The following is a 20,550-nucleotide window of genomic DNA, read 5'->3' as shown; positions in this document are numbered from 1 at the left end:
AGCTTCTCGTTTCACTCCATTCACTTGCTCCAAATAAAAGGTGTTGCGATGGGAACCTCCCAAAAAGCTGTGCCTGCCTTTTTGTGGGATGTGTGTAACTTTCCCAGTTCTAGTCCTACTCAGGCCACTTCCCTCACCTCTTTTTCCAGTACATTGATGACTGAATCAGTGCTGTTTCTGCTCTCACCCACAAATGGAAAAATGTTATCAACTCAGCTTCCAATTTCCAATCTTTCCTTACCTTCACATGATCCATCTCCGACTCTTCCCTTCCTTGACTTCTCTGACCCCATTTCTGGTGTTAGACAATGGCCAATTTCCACTATAAGCCCACTGATTCTCACAGCTAAATTGACTATGCTTCCTCCAACACCACTTCCAGTTTCTCAGTCTCCATTGTTCCAACGATGCCACCTTCCATACCAGTGCTTCCAACATATCATCTTTTTTCCTCAATGGAAGCTTCTGCTCCACCACGGTTGACAGGGCCCTTGACCACATCCGTTCCATTTCTTGCACTTGTGCTGTCACCCCTTCCCCCACTCCCGGAACCACAATAGGGCTCCCCTTATCCACCAGCCTCCACTTTCAACTGATCATCCTCCTCCAATTTCCACCACCTCCAGCATGATATCACAACCAAACACATCTTCAACTACACTCCCCTTTCAGCATTCCAAAAGGGACCGTTCTTTCTGTGACACCCTGGTCCACTCCTCAATCACCCCCGACATCCCGTCTCACAGCACTTTCTAGTGAAAGCACAGGCGATGCAACTCCTCCTCTTTAACCCCCTCTCTCTTCACCATCCAGGGCCTCAGACACACCTTCCAGATAAAACAATTTATGCAGATTTCTTTCAATTTAGTATACTGTATTCACTGCTCACTATGTGGTCTGCTCTACATTGGAGACACCAAAGGCAGATTGTGTGGCTGCTTTGCGGAGCACCCCCATTCAGTCTGCAAGCATGGCCCCAAGCTTCCGGTCGGCTGTCATTTTAATCCTCCACCCACTCTCACTCTGGTCTCAGCCTCCTGCACTGTTCCAACCAAGTTCAACAACAGTTCAAGGAACAGCACTTCATCATTCGATTAAGTATCTTACAGCCTTCTAGACTCAGAGTTCAACAATTTCTGATCAGAACCTCAATCCCCTTCCCCCCCACTCCCGCAGACAGCAGCTATTGGTAATGCTTCTGCTATTACCACTTACAGCTCCTCTAAACCCATCTTTTACTTCTTCAATTGCCCACTATTAGCTCCTTTTGCTTTGCAAAATTACTTCTGTCATTTAATCTCTCCTGCCTTCCACCCTATCACAGACTTTCCTTTTTGTTCTTTTCTCTTTAGCCCCTTTCCCAGCCTCTGTACTTGCTTCAAACCTGTCATAATCGCTAACTTTTTCCAGTTTTGATTAAAGGTTATCGGCCTGAAGCGTTAGCTTTGTTTCTCTCTCCTCAGAGGCTGCCAGACCAAAGTATTTCCAGCATTTTCTGTTTTTATGTCATGGTTTAGTTTTTTTTTGGACTATTTTTCCAGAGAAAGGATTTAAAAATAAATTACATTTAAGCAGTATGTTTAAAACAAAAAGTGAATTCACTACACAGTTGCTGAGACAGAGCGGAGTTTCTAGCCAGGCACTGAGCACATGTACTAAATGGCATGAGTACAAAATGACATCCTATGTGACTGTGACAAAGGTAAACTTTCCTTCCTCATCCTACCTGAAGCCTTTGGCATGGTTGATCACACCATCCTTTTTCAACAACTCTCCACTGTCGTCCAGCTGGGTGACATTGCACTCACTTGGTTCCATTCTTATCTATCTAAGTGGAACCAGAGTATCACTTGCAGTGGCTCTGTTCCTGCTCCCACACTGTTACCTCTGGTGTTCACCAAGGATTTATCCTTGGCCCCTTTTCATCTGCATGCTGCCCTCAGCGACATGATACGAAAGCACAGCATTAGTTTTCACATGTACGGTGACAACACCCATCTCTACCTCACCCCCACTGTTGCTAAATTATCAGACTGCTTATCCGACATCCAGTACTGGATAAGCAGGAATTTCCTCTAGTTATATATTGGGAAAATTGAAGTCATTGTTTTCAATCCCCACCACAAACACTGTTCCCTACTCATCTACTCCATCTCTCACCCAAGCAACCAGTTGAGTCTAAACCAGTCTATTCGCAATCTCAGCGTCATATGTGAACTCAAGATGAGCTTCCAACTTCATATTCGTGCCATCACCAAGACCGTCTATTTCCAACTCCGTGACATTTCCCCTGTCTCAGCTCATCTGCTGCTGAAACCCTCATTCATGCCTTCATTACCTCTAGACCTGACTACTCCAGTGCACTCCTGGCTGATCTCACACATTCTACTCTCTGTAAACTTGAGATAATCCAAAACTCTACTGCCCACATCTCAACTTGCACCAAGTCCAGTTCCCTATCACCCCTGTGCTCACTGACCAACATTGGCTCCCGGACAAGCAGCATCTTGATTTTAGATTTCAAATCCCTCCATATCTGTAATCTCCTCCATCTCCACAACCTTCAAAGATTTCTGCACTCCTCTAATTCTGGCCTCTTAAGCATCCCCGATTTAATTGCTTCACGATCGGTGACTGCGCCTTCAGCTGCCTTGGCCCGAAGCTCTGGTTTCCCCTTCCCAAGCCTCTCTACCTCGCTTTCCTCCTTTAACACACTCCTTAAAACCTACCTCTTTGACCAAGCTTTTGGTCATCTGACCCAAGATCTCTTTATGTAGCTTGGTGTCATGTTTTGTTTTATAATGCCCCTATGAAGTGCCTTGGGACATTTTATTACGTTAGATACGCCATATTGTTGTTAACATTAGACAAACCAATTTGTGGAATAATCACTGCTAACAGATCAATTCAAACAGAGACTCACCCCAAACTAAATCAAGTCAGGATGGTCGATTCCATTCTAAGGAGGACAGGAGAGGATTTCTTGCACCCAAAAGGGGTGGGTGAAAGAGAAAGAAAGCAGTAGCCTTTTTTATGAATAAGCCTACTGGTGGATCATGAAAAAGGCAAACAAACAGCCTTGGCAAAGGACTAAGGGACAGTTGCACATCACTCATTCCAGTTAAAGCCAGGGAGAGAGCCCAGCTTTACAAGGGAAAGATTTCTCACTTCAAGTTCAGAACCAGAAGGCTGCTGTGCATTCCATCCTCCTCCACTGCACAGCCCTTATACAATTTTATTAATACTTGTAGCAATGCAGCCAAAATGTCCCATGCAGCTGTTCCTTCTCACTCACCTACAAGATGCCCCAGGATCAATTCTCAGACCCCAATTCTCATTTACATTCTGCCACCCAGTGGCAGAATCCATAAGTACAGCGTCAGCTTCCACATGTATGCCAACAAGTTTTTAGATTAGATTAGAGATACAGCACTGAAACAGGCCCTTCGGCCCACCAAGTCTGTGCCGAACATCAACCACCCATTTATACTAATCCTACACTAATCCCATATTCCTACCAAACATCCCCACCTGTTCCTATATTTCCCTACCACCTACCTATCCTAGTGACAATTTATAATGGCCAATTTACCTATCAACCTGCAAGTCTTTTGGCTTGTGGGAGGAAACCGGAGCACCCGGAGAAAACCCACGCAGACACAGGGAGAACTTGCAAACTCCACACAGGCAGTACCCCAGTTCATCTCTCTGCTACTACACTCATCTCCAAGAGTGCTGCTGTGCTGTCCTGTCAGCTAAAGATCGTTGAGAGTGAACAATCTTATAAAAATGCAAGTTTGTTTCAGGTCTCACTATCAACACTTAAATTTAGTTCCATTTGCATCCCCTTCCCTCGCTGCTGACTCGGTGAGTCAGACGCCACATACTCAGAGTGTCTTCCTTGACCCCGAGCTGAAAACTGAACCCAAATATTCAGTCCTCGGAGTGCTGGTCCTAACTTACTTAGATGTTGACATTTTCTCCGGCTTTCAAAAACCTCCTGAAATACTAAATTCCATGCAATGACTCCTCCTCCACATTTACCCCTAATTTCTATTCAGTTCCTGATGGCTGGCCCTGCTATGTTAAGCTGAGGAAATTTTGTTCCATTGAAGCCATGAGATAAAATGCAAGTTGTTGGTGTTTTAAAGCCTTCGGCATGCTAGCTCCCCCAGGTGGTGCTCTCTAGGTATTGGCACTACAAAGTCCATCGCATTTATCGTGCTTAATATCTAGTATGTAAATACATAATAAACACCTCGAACACGCACCACTTTTTGTAACTTTCCATTTGAGAAAGGAAGAGAGGGGGTGTTGGGGCATGCGAGGCACAGAGACAGACAGGCAATGACAGACACAAGCAGAGCAGTAGACTACCTTAAAAGAATGCAAGTCACAGTAATTCTTGCAAATCACAAGTATTTAAAACTGGTTTAACTGTTCCGAGGCTTGACTTCCCCACCCCCCCACCCCCACCAACAAGCAGAAATGTAAAAATCCCAGAATGGTAATCATTCTTAAAAATGTAATGTGAATTCAGACCATTTAAAAAAAAACTCAGCTAACATGTTATTTTCATAGGTTAGAACAGCCAAGGTATAACTTGCTTATTTTTCCACATTGAAACAAATTCACACCATTCTTCAAATTAGTGTTTTTCACACATTCTCTCCAGCTTCACCCTCTCTTCCTTCTCCATCTAACTCCCTCTTTCCCTCTTCACACTTGTCTCCCTGCACTTCCCTCTCCTTCTCCCTTGCTGTTTCGCAGGCCCAACTCGTCATTCGCAGCAACCTTTTTGAAACAACAAAAAGCAGTTGAAGGGAATTAGTTAGCTTCAAAATTCAACAAGTGTTTTATTGAAAAGTGATTACTATTAACACAGGCCCTCTTTTCAGCTGCTGCTCACCCCACTGTCAGCTCAATACATTTTTTAAATTCATGAAATACCAAACCATTTCTCTCACAAACACAATTAACATAAACACCTCAAATACTCTTCAATAAAACCTAATTGTTCATCAAAAACATTAGGGAAAAGATATCGAGAACAGAAATGAAGATTGTAACAGCTGATTGAAGAGTATTGATGCACCCTCGGAGATTTGGTACACTGCACCTGCTCAGACTGCACAATCCAAATTTTGCTCATTGATTATATATGCACATAAATTACTTTATAAAGGTTCAATATTAATACACAAAATCTGCCACTTAATCATAAATATAAATGTTTAAATAGCGTTGTGCTTTGACATACATTATAATTCAGCTTTTCTTGCGACATTGATAATTATAATCCACTTTGGAGTCCGAAGGATTGTACAGATCATTGGCACCCAATCCATTAAAACAATTACTTCACAGAATTGGCACAGTTCTCTCTTATCTCAGTCTCCTTAGACTAAAGCCACAGACTCTTGCTTGTAATGGCAGCAACACAGTGAAACTGGAGCAAACATTGAACACTACCATGACATGGTTGCAATGATAGCACATTTAAAACTTGCCTGCAGTCTTTTGAAGACTCCTGATCTCAAGTTTCCAAAGCCATAGAAATAGCTTGAGTTTATAACATCTGCTTCCAATTCTACATAGGGTGTTTGCTCAATTTCCCAGTCAAATTCTTTCTGATCTTCCTCCTCTTCAATTTCAGCATTGATGGAGTGTCCTGCAAAAGAAATTGCAGGAGTATTTCAACCTCAGCTCTGAAAGGCTATACAAAAAGTGGAAAACAATTATAACGTAGGGACAATGCTAGCTCAGCAACTGCAACAGTGCAATAACATTTTCACAGAGAATGTATTTAAACTTGCCCAGCAAGTTGGAAATTGTTCGAGATCAAATACGAGGTATACATGTCCATTTACAATTTTGATGAGCCTATATAAATTTATTAATTCAAACACTTGCCCCAAATTCATTTTCTATCTGCAGCAGGGCGGCACAGTGGCGCAGTGGTTAGCACCGCAACCTCACAGCTCCAGCAACCCGGGTTCAATTCTGGGTACTGCCTGTGTGGAGTTTGCAAGTTCTCCCTGTGTCTGCGTGGGTTTCCTCCGGGTGCTCCGGTTTCCTCCCACATGCCAAAGACTTGCAGGTTGATAGGTAAATTGGCCATTATAAATTGCCCCTAGTATAGGTAGGTGGTAGGGAAATATAGGGACAGGCGGGGATGTGGTATGAATATGGAATTAGTGTAGGATTAGTATAAATGGGTGGTTGATGATCGGCACAGACTCGGTGGGCCGAAGGGCCTGTTTCAGTGCTGTATCTCTAAACTAAACATTGCATTCACTTTTGGGCACTGAACCTCAGAAAAAATATATTGGTCTTGGCCAGGGTACAGCACAAATTCGCCAGATACCAGGGCTTAAAGGGTTACATTATGAGGACAGGTTGTATAAAGTTAGCTTGCATTCTCGAGTTTAGAAGGCAGATCAAATCCAAGCAATTAAAATTATGAAGGCATTCGGTAGAGACAGAGAAACTAGTTCCTCTGGCGGAGAAATCCACAACAAGGAACATAATCTTAAAATTAGAGCCAGGCCATTTAGGAGTTAAATCAGGATGCACTTTTGAAAAAAAAAATACACAGAAGGAAACCTGTCACTCAAAGGGCTGTGGATACTCGATCAATTGAAATTTTTTAGACTGCCACCGACAGACTCTCATTAGGTAATGGTAGCCAGGGATAAGAAGTAACAGCAGTTAAATAGAGTCGAGGAACTGATCAGCCATGATCAAATGGAACTGTGGAACAAGCTCAAGAGGCTAAATGGCTTACTGAATACTTAATATTCACGAGACTGTCTGATGGGGCAATTCATACTAAGACAACACAATTTTAGCAATTAAACTGAACTTTTGAGCAATTTGGTGAAGAAAGGCGTTAACTGCCAGAACTTTAAAAGTGAACTATTAATTCAGTGAATACACTATGAGAATTAATTATACATAGCATGCTCGGGGTGAAATCTTACAACATTAAAAGGCTTCCTTCAATAATGGTGCGATGACAGTAGCTAATATTGAATGTTATTTTGGTTTCTAAATTCTCTGGCACAAATTAAACCTCGATTCAGGCACAGCTTCGTAATACGGGCTCTATGTTCTCATTTAGACTGTTCGCTAATTTTGCAATATAACCTTACAACTCCAGCAGCAAAAGAGGATTTGCAAGAACCAGAGTTAAATTCCAAACCATATACAGTTTTTAATAACTCAGAACCAAGCACTCAAGTGTACTCTCCTTTTTAAGAAAAGGCAACGGCTACACATTGCAATTCATGGTGTTCTTTTTCTTCATTTCATTGCTAATTGTGATGCTGCTAACAGAGCTCAGTTGAGGGGAAGATCAATCATGCTAGATTATTTTCACTTGACTTCAAGTTTGATTCTGATAGAAGGTGGTGTTACTACAGCACTGGAGCTTATATATACTTCTTTACTGCCAATGCTGCCAGTATAATTTCTAATTCCAATGGAGCTTATGATACCAGTAGCCAGTTTTAAATATAATTAAATGAACCATCTCAAATTCAATAAATCACAGACTCCCTGAGGAACAATCACAAACTATTTTCTACAGCTCCTCTTGGTTTCATCATTCCAGTTCATCTCATGGGAGAAAGGAACAACTGAATTAGTTAGAGACATCCCACAGCAGCTAAAAAAAAAACCCCAAGAGAAACTATTAACCTTTTTACCTATTGACAGTCTCCTAAGCAGATCCCTTTGCAATAATGCTTCTGAGGCTGGGCAAGGACACTTGAATAACTACCTACCACCCCTAACCAATCAGTAATATTACTGGACTATTTTATCGTTCAGAGGATCAAACAGCTTTTATAACCGTTTTACTTAAGGAAGCAAATGGGAAGGGAGAATGGGCAGTGAAGGCACACTTTAGACAGCAAAAAACATACCCATCTCTTCCAGCAGTGGCTTTGCAGATCTTGAACCCTTTGGTGCCAGAAGTGCAGTCAGCATATTCAACCCCTCAAAGTATTCTCCAGGGGTCTCTTTTGGAACCTTTATAGTAAAAATTCCTACAAACAGAAACACAAAGAAATTAATGTGACTTTAACAAAAGGAGATTTATCAGTATTGCAGTAACCGAGGCATTCAATTTAACACCATTGCCTTGGTGTCTTTGCTGCCTCGGTATCTTCTACATTGAGTTATTTCTTCCTTTGGTCAGGTTTTTAAAGTCTCCAGCACTTCAAACACTGGAGAATACTTTGCAGTGTATTTCAAAAGAATAGCACTGAGAATATGGTGGGCGTTTAATGCGGGTAAGTGAATTACTGCGTTTCAGTATTAATTGATAAGTCTAGGCTACACTAACCCATACAGCACAGAGAATAAAGACATATTTCATTACAAAAGAAAATGCACCTGATAAAGAAGTTCTAGTGTAGCTGGGAACATTAGAGAAGTGTTGTAAAATCTCTAACAATATCTAGATTCAAATCACCTTAATAAGCTACTCAAATAATATTCTTTGATGTCTATGGTGGCATCATAATTCAGATCCATTACTACCTTATATAACATTATACATATGAAACACAAGGAATCAGAGTACCCTTCACTAGTTCAGCTGTGATTTTTTTTAATCCAGTTTTCTAACTTTACCATCTTCTCTCTTCCTTGTAAACATTTAAAATTAGATTTGAACTTCTCAAAAATCAAATATTAAAAGAAATACAATCACATCTGTTTGGCCATTAACGAAACAGCAACTCCATCTAGAAAGTTACTAAACCTCACATCTATTTAATATATTATTTTAACAGTCCGGACAGTTTTTAAACGCTCCATAGAGCTAAAATATTCACGTCTCACTTTTAAGGATTTGTGGTTGCACCTGGACTAATAAGTATTGAAAATACCAATATTGAAGTAAACTCAGTTTTGTTAAAAAAAACTTTCATGGGCTGTGAGCGTCACTAGCAAGGTTTCGTTGCCCATCACTAATTGCCCTTGAGAAGGTGATAGCACTGTCGACGATACCTTCCATCACTTTGCTGATGATTAAGAGTAGACTGATGGGATGGTAATCGTACTACAACAGCATGGCTTGGGGTGCAGTTCTGGAGCACAAGTCTTCAGTACTACAGCACAGATGTTATCAGGACCCAGAGCCTTTGCTGTATCCACTGCCTTCAGCTGTTTCTTGATATCACGTGGAGTGAATCGGATTGGCTGAAGACTGGCATCTGTGATGCTGGGGACCTCAGGAGGAGGCAGAGATGGAACATCCACTCGACACTTCTGGCTGAAGATTGGTGCAAATGCTTCAGCCTTATCTTTTGCACTGAGGTGCCGGGCTCACCCATCATCGAGGATGGGGATATTTGTGCAGCCTCCTCCTTCAGTTAGTTGTTTAATTGTCCACTACCATTCATGCCTGAATGTGGCAGGACTGCGGAGCTTTGATCTGATCTGTTGGTCGTGGGATCGCTTAGCTCTGTCTATTGCATGATGTTTCTGCTGTTTAGCATGCATGAAGCTCAGTGCTGTAACTTGATTAGGTTAGCAACTCATTTTGAGGTATGCCTGCTGCTGCTCCAAGCATGCTCTCCTGCACTCCTCATTGGACCAGGGTTGATCCCCTGGCTTGGTGGTAATGGTAGAGTGGGGGATATGCCAGGCCACGAGGTTAGACTGTGTTTGAATACAATTCTGCTGCTGCTGATGGCCCACAGTGGCTCATGGATGCTCAGTTTTGAGCTGCTGGATTTGTTCTGAATCTATCCCCTTTAGCACGGTGACAGTGGCACACAACATAGGAACATAAATTACAACTCAGACAGGGCATTTGAACCACTATGCTGGAGAAAATGGATGACAGTTCAACATTCCAGTGATCAACAATTTTCACTTATATAGTGCCTTCAACATAGCAAAATGTCCCAGAACACTTAACAGGAGCGTTAACAAAAAAAGATTTGAAAATCGAGCCACAGGAGGAGATATCAGGACATGAACAGATGATCAAAATCTTGGTCTGAGAGGTGGGTTTAAAAGAGCACCTCTGAGGAAGAAAGAGAGGCAAAGAGGCAGAGAGATTTAGGGAGGGAATTCCAAACCTAATAGTGAAGGCACTGACCTCCAGATGAAGATATTATGCACAAGTACAAACATGCATGTGCACCCACCACCACCACACCCACCCCCGCCAACAGGCAGGTTCACAAGCCAGCCAGCACCAATCTCCTTTTTCTTTACTGTACAATAAAGCAGCGGTATTTAATGAAAGCATTTTTTGCCCTTTCGGTCCTCATGTTGCACAACATCCACAGCAAGATAAAACTTCCAAAAAGGACTACCCGGACTGCGCTTGGTGAAGGAAGGGGAAAATGGCATGATTTTCACAGTAAATACAAATGAAAAGAGTGACATTCCATCCGATTGTGCCCAGTTACTTAAACATTGTATTTGGAAAACAACAGAAACAAATTAATTCCACAGAACTGGTGATAAGTTAGACTTGATTATTACAAGGCAATTATATTCAACGGTGAGTTGAATATAAGCCTTGGCCAGACAATATTGGCACAAATGACTTATTTAAAAAGGCAACAAAAAGTTAGCTTTTAAATTGCAAGGCAGTATGACAAACTGCCAAAAAACTGAAAAATGTTGGTAATACTCAGCAGGTAAGGCAGTAATTGGGGGGAAATGAAAAAAGTCAATGTTTCTGACGTATAACACATCTTGTCAGAACATGTAAATATTACAGATGGCGAGCTTATAAGAAGCAACAGAGCAAGTGACCGGGGTAGGTGGGGCAGGGGTGATTTGGGGGGTGGGAGAAAGAGACCACACACATATGCAAAGAAAATGATCTGTGAAGTGATTAGGCAGAGAACGAGAGACAGTTAAATGACAGAACTGGTAACAATAAGACAAAAGAAGGCATAATACGTTTTTGGGTTTAATAGTATTTCCTCACTATGGATACAGTAGCATAGCAGTTATGTTACTGGACTAGAAACTCAGAGGACTGAGTTCAAAACCCACCATGGCAACTGGGGAATTTAAATAAAATTGCAATAAAAAGCCAGTATCAGTAATGGTGAACATGAAACTACTGGTTTGTTGTCAAAACCCCATTTGGTTCACGAATGCTCTTTAGGTAAGGAAATCTCTTGTGCCAATCTTGTCTGGCCAAGGCTTATCTTCAGATCTGCTACAATATGGTTAACTCTTAACTGCCCTCAGAAATGGTCTAGCAAGCCACTCAGTTGTCAAGGTGGCTCGCCACCACCTTAAGGGCAATTAGGGATGGACAGTAACTGCTGGCCTTGCCAGCGATACCCACATCCTGTGAATGAATATAAAAAATGTTCAATAGCTGTATTCAACAAGTAAACAACGGTCATTTCTGAATAAAGTTACAGTTGACAGTAATTTAAAGCATGCACTTTTGGCTCATCAACACATTGTATGCACTAGAGAAACTATACTAAGAATGTGCTTGCAAGTACAAGGTTTGAAGAGATTGGTGGTGGGTAAGGTTTTAGAAATAATAATCAGGGGAAAATAAAATCAATACATACCCAGAGAGGTTCGAGTTAATTAAGGAGAGCCAGCACAGATTTGTAAAAGGCAGATCATGCTTGACTAATCTAACTGAATTTTTTTATGAAGCAACAGAGAAGGTTGATGAAGGGATTGCAGTGGATGCTGTCGATATGGATTTTAAGGCGGTGTTAGACAAAGTACCACATAAAAGGCTGAACAAAATTGAGGCTCATGGAATAGGATGTCATGCCCAGTAAAGGCATGTCTTATTCATAACTTTAAACATGACTGTATTCAGCATCAATACTTCGAGAGCTGAATTTTCTTTTTTTTTTAAATGACCCACATGGACATTAAAATTCTGCAATAAAGATGGCTTGAGGGTCAGGTGACATTTGTAATTTCATCCCAGGCTCAGAAGTATCTCAAGCATCTGGAAAGTTGCTACTTGAATGACCATGGATGGAGTGCCTCCCTTGGATGGACATACCAAGACTAAAACATTTGTGGAATTCACCCCTCCTATTGTTTGTGGTCTTACCCAATACTCAATATCTGTGGACTCCGAGACTGTCTCCGAGTTCGAAATTTAACAAAGACAGCTGTAAGAAAACAGTTAACTCATAGGTGTTTAATGTCCACCATCCATCCCCACTGTGCAACAATGACTTTCAACCTCAAATCATTCTGGGTGGGCAAGCATTGATCAGGTGGTCACAAGACTGAAACTAATCACTGATCAGATTTTATTACTCCAAGCACCAGGGAGAAACTGGTCAGTCTGCGAACAACAAGCTAGAGAGACAGCAACAAAGGCAGTACCATCGTGCCTTAAAAGAACTGGAGGCTGTAACATCTTAAGGTCTCCAAACTTGTTGCTTTTCAAGTCCATCGGTACAGAAAACTGACCTCCTGGTAATGAGACTACAAGCAACTAACTTTGTGACCTGCTGAAAATCCTACTCCGAGAGAATCCTGCAATGACTATGATATACAACTATTGAATCCACCTAGCCACAGTTCAAGTGAAAACGCCTTTACGCTGGGCCTGCAACACATGCCTTTCCTCCCACCCCCCTGCCAAGATGAGCCAAATCATGTGATTTAGGAACAATTCCTTTGTTTGCAATTGGTAAGAGTGCGTGTGAATGTGAGAGCGAGAGATGCAGTGTCAGATTTGCAGACTGAACATGTGAATAAAAATTATCCTCCTTATTTTATCCCAAGAAAAGCATGCTGCAGGTTATTCATATTGGCCATACACTCAGGGGTTAAGAAACAAACACATTTTCCTTTTCAAAAAATACACCGATAACAGAGGGCAAAGGGAAGAGAATGGGGGTTTCAGTTGTCTCTCAATTCTGTCCCTAACAGGAGAGTCAGTGTCCAATTGGATAAGAAATTGGCTTAAGGACAGAAAACAGTGAGTCGTGGTAAATGGTTGTTTTTCAGACTGCAGGAGCACCAGCAGCATTTCATTTTTTTCTTGCATATCTGTTCAGGTTTCAGCCAAATATAATTAGGCAAAAGTTAGCATATCACCAGACACATGTCCATCAATAAAACTGTATGTTCTCAGAAATAGCTCCAGGCTCCATCTCAGCTCCATTTTTTTTTTTATTTCCAAAATATACTTTATTCATAAAAATCTCTATAAAAAATACATTACCAAACAGTTTCAAACAGCACCAAGTCAAAAAATACAAACAGTGCAAAAGAGGTCTGTTTGCTTCAATACAATCACAAGTTTCCTCACATACCCTTCCATTTCATTTGTCAGCTCTAATTATTTTAGAAACATTTTCACCTTTCTTCCTCTCCCTCCTCCTTTAAGATGCTCCTTAAAACCTACCTCTTTGACCAAGCTTTTGGTCACCTGCCCTAATATCTCCTTATGTGGCCCAGTATCAAATTTTGTTCGACACCGCTCCTGTGAAGTGCCTTGGTAATGTTTTTACTACGTTAACGTCAACTCAAATGCAAGTTGTTGTTGCATATTAAGTCAAATTATATCGAGATTTACCTATAGCTCTCCATCACTATCTCTATATTGGCCGCGAAGAACTGTTTAATGGCCCAATGATATAAAAATGGATGCAAGATTTTTCGAATGGTGAAGTTCGATTTTTAAGTGAGGGAACAGTTACTCTGCCTGCTGAACCACTTCTTTTGTGCAGAACTACCGAACTCCACCTCTGTGGACTCCAACACACATCATTGCGAACAATCCGCTGAGCGCCAGCGAAAATTCTACAAACTGATGGAATCTCAGAATATTTTCCAACTGAAATTTCATAACGGTAGGGGAAGCAGCCATAGATTATCAAGTAAGTGTCATACCAACTGCACCAATGCAAAAGGCCATCTCTTATAAACTGGCACCTAAGTTAGCCCACGACAGCGCCCTTTTTGATAAACAAATAATTCAAATGTTAGTCAAGCATACAGTAAAACTACATAGATTAATAAAATTATAAAAATAATAAAAGACTTTGTCTCATGACAAATGCGTGTTTTCTTCTCTGGAAAAACCTTGGCAGAAATCCCAACCAGATACTCCAAATGCCACAACAATAAAACACAAGCTTTGTGTTCAGAGAAAAATCTAACATATTAAATAGATGGGAAAGTGGGGTGCAGGGGAAAGAGATTTGCTATTAACTATTTATAGTAAAATGTATACATGTAGACAAATTACCATTTAGACTTGCACTGCAGGTTGCCAACAACGGAAATCTTCCCTCATGCTATTAGCTTTTAATTTTACAAGTAGTTTGATTCTAAATTATGAATTGTAAGCACATTTTTTTCATTAATCATCGTAAAGCCAGTGGGACCTTGCTGTATGCAGAATGACTATACATTTGTCCACAAAATACTTCAAAAATAATTCATTGGCTGTAAATATTTTGCAACATCTTCAGCACACAAAATTTGTTAAATAAATGCAATCCCCCCCCCACCCTTTCTTCATGCTTTGTATCCCGTATCAATATTGAATACTAACTTGGGGCAACAAAATGTATTAACTCTCATGAAGATCAACACTGATTGCATTCATTAGCATGTGCACAGTGTTCCTAATTTAGAAAATCACCTCACAAAAGATGCTTCACAAATATACAGGAAAAAAAAGGATCCAAAAGGAAGAGATATTGGATGGGGCGACAATGCTTAGTTGAAAAAGTGAGCACAGTTCCATTTCTCATGCCAATGTTGTGGCCTTTTAGTGAGGTTACCGAGTTAATGATAATTAGGGCCAAATTTGTCTTGTACTGTGTACTTGCACCACTGGAAGCAGAGTTCAGAGTGTGCAAACACACATTTCACACTGTGACACAAAGTCAACACAAAGAAAGGACAATGCACTAATTTATAAATCTCACTGAAGGCATGCAAAGACTAAAGCACAGAAAAGACGACAAAGTTGCACAAATATGCACTCTTTTCAGGTTGGTGTTGGGTACACTGGGCTGGCGCTTCATCTTAGTGATGCGCAGCACAAATAAAGTCATTTTCTTTTAAATGAGCATTACTAACATTTACGGTCATCTCATTTGCTCCTTCACTGACACCAGCTGTAGAAAATCAATACGCGCTCAGTGAGAGTACGTGCCCTCAAAACTGGCCAACAAATTGCTCCTTTCCACATTGTGCCAGAAGGTACAGGTTGAAATCATTTCTGTCTGGACTATTGAAACGACAAAGTAATAAAAATCAGTGCTAAGTACTTAACCTATCAACTACATCAACAGACTGCCTTATTTTCTGAAGTTCTATTTAAACATCCCATTTCAGGGTTTGAGGTGAATTCATCCATTTGCTGAAGCTAAAGTTCCAATTGCTTCAATGACACAGGGCAAAAAGATCCATTTGGCCTATGTATACTGTCACAAGAGTTTTTTTTATTTTGAAGGCTTGGAATTCTGTGCTTTTAAAAGACTGAAAAAAAAAGGATTTTGTGAAACATTGAATGCTGAAACTTGGTGTTTGAACTGAGTGGGGCAGACTGCAAGACACCTGTTAGAAACAGCAACAGAGGAAATGACAGGTCACATGACTTGATTGTTAGAATTTCAGTTTTTCTGCTTTGCAAAAGACCAGTGAACTGGATAGACAGGAGGAAGAAAAAACGGCTGGAACCTGTGTTTTTGCAGACCAGAGATAATAAAAACCTCTACCTGAAAAAGGCGGCTTGCCTCTCTTGCAATAAGAAATTCTACATTTGAGGTGGTGGCTGTGGTCTGCCTGAAGAGAGAAAAGACCCAGAAAAAGAGGAGTTGTTGCTCTCTGTGGAGAAAGGCTCTTTTGCAGAGAGGAAGCCCTGCATTTTAAAAGATAGCAAATTCCTACTGCCTCCAGTCTCTGAAAAATCTCTGCCTCAGGAGTGATTCCTGTTGCCTCTTGTGTTTTGAGAGATCCTGAAAGCTCTAGAAAGCTTCTATTGCTAGACTACTATTTCAAAACTCAAGTTGATCTGTTGCTACACCCTTTGCTGAAAGATCTGTGTGACGCCTGCTGCAGAAGTGCCGTGAACGCTTACCCATCACAGACGGTTCATCCACCTTACCTGGAGAGACTTCGAGTGGCATCTACTATTGGACTCTGGGGCACCTCACCAATGCAAAAATATCCTACCAGAGCATCACAACCCAGTTATTTTATTATTCCTAATAAACAGTTAGAAACTAAAACAAAATAAAGGCAAAATACTGCAGATGCTTGAAATCTGAAACAAAAACAAAAAGTGCTGGAAATACTCAGCAGGTCTGGCAGCTTCTGTGGAGAGAGAAGCAAAGTTAACGTTTCAGGTCTGTGACCTTTCATCAGAACTGGCAAAGTTTAGAAAAGAATTAGGTTTTAAGCACGTGAATGGGACAGGAGGTAGGGGAAAGAACAAAGGGGAAGGCGTTTGATAGGGCAGGAGAGATTAAATAACAAAGCTGTCCTGGGACAAAGGCAAAGCATGTGTTAGCGCTTGTGGTGAAAGATAAAGCATTAGTACAAAGAGACTGTTAATGGCAGAATGATGAGAAGTTACTGAACTCAATGTTCAGTCCGCAAGGCTGTAGAGTGCCTAAATGAAAAATTAGGTGCTGTTCCTCAAGTTTCCATTGATGTTCAGTGGAACACTGCAGCAGACCAAAGATAGAAATGTTAGCATTAGAGCAAGGGCGAGTATTGAAATGGCAAGCAACCGGAAGCTCGGGGTCAAGCTTTCGTACTGAGCGGATGTGTTCAGCAAAGCTGTCACCCACTCTGCTTTTGGTCTTCCCAACATAGAGGAGATCGCATTGTGAGCAGCGAATACAATATACTAAATTGAAAGTAGTACAAGTAAATGCTTCACCTGAAAGGAGTGTTTGGGACCTTGGATAATGAGGAGAGAGGAGGTAAAAGGGCGGGTATTACACCTCCAGAGATTGCATGGGAAGGTGCCATGGGAAGTGGATGAGGTGTCACGGGTGATGGAGGAGTGGACCAGGGTGTCGCGAAGGGAACAATCCCTTTAAAATGCTGACAGGGAAGGGGAGGGGAAAATGCATTTGATGCTGGCATCATGCTGGAGGTGGCGGAAATGGCAGAGGATGATCCTCTGGATGTGGAGGCTGGCGGGGTGGAAAGTGAGGACAAGGGGAACCCTGTCGGGGTTCTGGGCAGGAAAGGAAGGCATGAGGGGCTGGACATGGTTGAAGGCCCTGTCAACCACAGTGGGGGGAATCCTCGGTTGATAAAAAAGGAAGACATATCAGAAGTGCTATTATGGAAGGTTACGTCATCAGAGCAGATGCGTCGGAGTTTGAGAAACTGGGAGAATGGAATGGAGTCCTTACAGGAGGCAGGGCGTGAAGAAGTGTAGTCGAGGTAGCTGTGGGAGTCGGTGGGCTTATAATGGATATTCGTGTAAACTAAAACATCCTTTTCTCTCGGTTAACCTGTTTTTTTTTGAATGTATGTGTGTGTGCGCATGACGGTTAGGAAGAATAACAAGTTTGAACAGAATCTTGTCACATATAGAGTTATCTCATTATTGTTTAAGACTTAGTTTATTAATAAAGAGTTAATTTTGTTGTTGTTTAAAGAAACCTGGTTTGGTATGCTTTATACTGGGGGACCAAAGAGTGTTTAATTTGGTTATTTTCCAGTAGGTGGGAAACTTTACTAATATGCGATGACCTGTGGAGTAGTGAGACTGAATTAACTGTGCACTACTCCCGTCTTAGTCGTAACGATACTCAGTGTCACTAGTGACAGCATATTAAGTCTCTTTAGAAGGATCAGTTACTTTTCTGGAAATGCACTGGAAACAGAAACAAAACCTGCTTGCAAATGGTCCCAAGCTTGTGTTTCAGGAGAAATTGAAAACGAACATTAAAAGACCCCAAACTCCATTCAAATCTCTATCCATTACCAAGTATTTTCCATCATAGGAGTTTACCCAGCACTACCAAAAAGCCAAGGGGAGAAGGTGGCATAGTGGTAATGTCACTGGAGGCCCAGGCTAAAGCCCTGGGACACTGGTCCAAATCTCACCATGGCAGCTGGTAGAATTAAAATTCAATTAATCAATAAAAATCTGGAATTGAAAGCTAGTCTCAGTAATTAATAGTGCCACAAAATTATTAACGGTCATAAAAACCCATCCGGTTCACTAACATCCTTTAGGGAAGGCAATCTGCTGTCCATACCTGGTCTGGCCTACATGTGACTCCAGACTCTCAGAAATGTGGATGACTCTTAACTGCCCTCTGTCATGGCCTAGCAAGCCCCTCAGTTCAAGGGGAATTAGGGATGGACAATAAACACTGGCGTCAACAGTGACACACACATCCCATGAAAGAATAATTTTTTAAAAGTGGCTCATGCCAACACTGGGTATAAAGGAAGAAAATGATGCTTTACCCAAGACAACCGCTTCTCATCTTGGGGACAGAAATACAGTCCACACAAAAAAGAAAAATAGCTTCATGAATCTGACAGAAAGCTCCACTATAGGTATAATAAAAATGTACAACTGTCACAGTTAAGATGTCCAAAGGCTTAGTTAGCTACATCCAGGGCAAATAACAAAGCTAAAAATATACTTTTGTCACAAAGACACAGATGCTTGTGGGCAGATTTTAAAATACTCTAAAAACAGCAATGATAGGATAACAGTTCATCATTCCATTATCACACTTTGCATCCTTACAACCAACTGAAAAAATTTTACCAAAGATTAAAGTCAAAGCAAGCTATATATTTATCATACCTGTATCAACATCATATGAAGCTCTCTCTCTGCCATCCTCCACTATCTTTCCTGGAAGAGTCAATCTGTTTTCACAAGAGAGCAGATGCTCGAGGTTAGAAGGCCAATACACTGTTAACAACTCCTATTTATGTAATGATGTTACGGTGATAAAACGTTCCACATTAGGAAAGTGATAAATGGGTTTGCCAATCTACTGTAACAAAAATTAGCAGTACAATTGGGACAATTAAAACCACATACTCCAAATCCCATTGCTGTAGTACTTACCTTAAGAAGTATGGCTTGGCATAAAATTTGAAGTCCACTCCATCAACGTACAGGTCAACCTCATTAACGTTTGCATATGGGACATGGATTATGATACTGAGGAAATCAGGCTCTTGACTTAAATCAAAGGCAGGAGTGATCATGATTACTCCAGATGAATACAGGAGAACTGCACAAATTCTGTAAGAAATCACATCATAAATTATGTTGAGAGAAGTATTCACTCATGTTTTTGTTGGAATGTTGCTGAAACTTGCCTTAAATTTAAAAAAGAGAGGACTGTCAACACTAACTATAAAGTAGAAGTGGCAATGGAAAGGTCAATTTTTTTTAATTTAATAAAGGTGAAAAATCACTCAAGCTGAAAAGCCTGAGGGAACACAAGAGAATTTTCACTTGAATCTGCATATGCCATTTGCTTCGGGCAATTTCACCTCTATTCCATTCAAAGTTCAAGAGGTTGAACAAATATCTCCAGGCATGCAACCATCTGGTGTAAAAATTAGTATTTGTCAGTAATTTAGCCAGCAACGGGTCTAATAAGGTAGTGTGAAGTAATGCATCACAGCTGTGCCACTCCTGGATGACTCTGTTGGTCATCGCGCTGCCCAGTTTGGCAGTGAGCCATGCAGACCAAGACAGTCAACTGTATAATCAATAGTCTGTGCTCAGTGAACTGATCTCATTCTGAGAAAGGTGAAGGTGAATCAGATTGGTCCTCCATGAGCTCGGGCAGGGAAGTTGGGCAGAGATGGGTGGGACTGAACCAGAGTTGCACTATCCAATGACTGATACAATATCTAAATGTGTGTTTTTCCAGTATGAGAGCAGAAGCAGACATGGCTGTGATATTTCTTCCTCCCCAACGCTTACTATCCAGAGGTTCATGCAATGAAACATACTCTGCTGAAGCATCAGACAGTTCCTTCCACCCAAGGAACCAAATCCCAACTTATCACTCCAATATTTTCCCTTGCTGACTTAATAAGCACAAGGTTACGACAACTGTCGATCTAGTTTTGCTCAACTTTGAGCTAGCTTGAAGTATTTGACAAAATAAGTGTTAAATGCAATTACAAATGCAGAATCAGTGGCTACAATAAAATTTATAGTAATTGGAGAAATAAAATAAAAAGGCATTAATTTCCTATTACTCACACACACAAAAAAAAATCAGTGTTCAGCAATGGTATCTGCAACGAAACAGACTAGCATGTACAAAAGCAACATTTGGAAATTCAGTAGAATTTCTCATGTTGGTCTTGGCTCACTGGTGGCCTTCATGTCAGAAAGTTGTGGGTTCAAGCCCAACTCCAGAAACTGAAGCACATAATCTAGGCCAACATTTCAGTCAAGTACTTAAGGAATGCTGCAGTGTTGCAGGTGTTGTTCTTCAGTTGAGATGTTAAAAGACGATCCCATCTACAATCTCAGCTAGACGTAAAAGATCCCATGTTTGAAGAGGAGCAGGGGAGTAACTCGTGGTGTCTTGG

The 20,550-nt window shown here is 41.1% G+C and overlaps 1 protein-coding gene across 4 annotated transcripts in view; it reads right to left on the bottom strand.

The window, feature by feature from the left end:
• shq1 (SHQ1, H/ACA ribonucleoprotein assembly factor) overlaps positions 1-20,550 on the bottom strand; it is a 156,849-nt gene that overhangs the window by 118,481 nt on the left and 17,818 nt on the right. For all 4 annotated transcript variants that reach the window (XM_068051504.1, XM_068051503.1, XM_068051507.1 and 1 more), the window contains 4 exons: positions 19,058-19,237; positions 18,788-18,852; positions 7,929-8,051; positions 5,511-5,671 (listed from right to left, as the gene is read on the bottom strand). In XM_068051504.1, coding sequence (XP_067907605.1) covers positions 5,511-5,671; positions 7,929-8,051; positions 18,788-18,852; positions 19,058-19,200 — 492 coding nt within the window. In that variant the 5' untranslated portion in view covers positions 19,201-19,237. The remainder of the gene's footprint in view (positions 1-5,510; positions 5,672-7,928; positions 8,052-18,787; positions 18,853-19,057; positions 19,238-20,550) is intronic.

This window comes from Heterodontus francisci, chromosome 19 (genome assembly GCF_036365525.1).
Source record: "Heterodontus francisci isolate sHetFra1 chromosome 19, sHetFra1.hap1, whole genome shotgun sequence".
In the NCBI taxonomy this organism is placed as follows: Eukaryota; Metazoa; Chordata; class Chondrichthyes; order Heterodontiformes; family Heterodontidae; genus Heterodontus; species Heterodontus francisci.
Note: the sequence above shows the minus strand (reverse complement) of the source record. Positions and strands in the feature narration are given on the sequence as shown.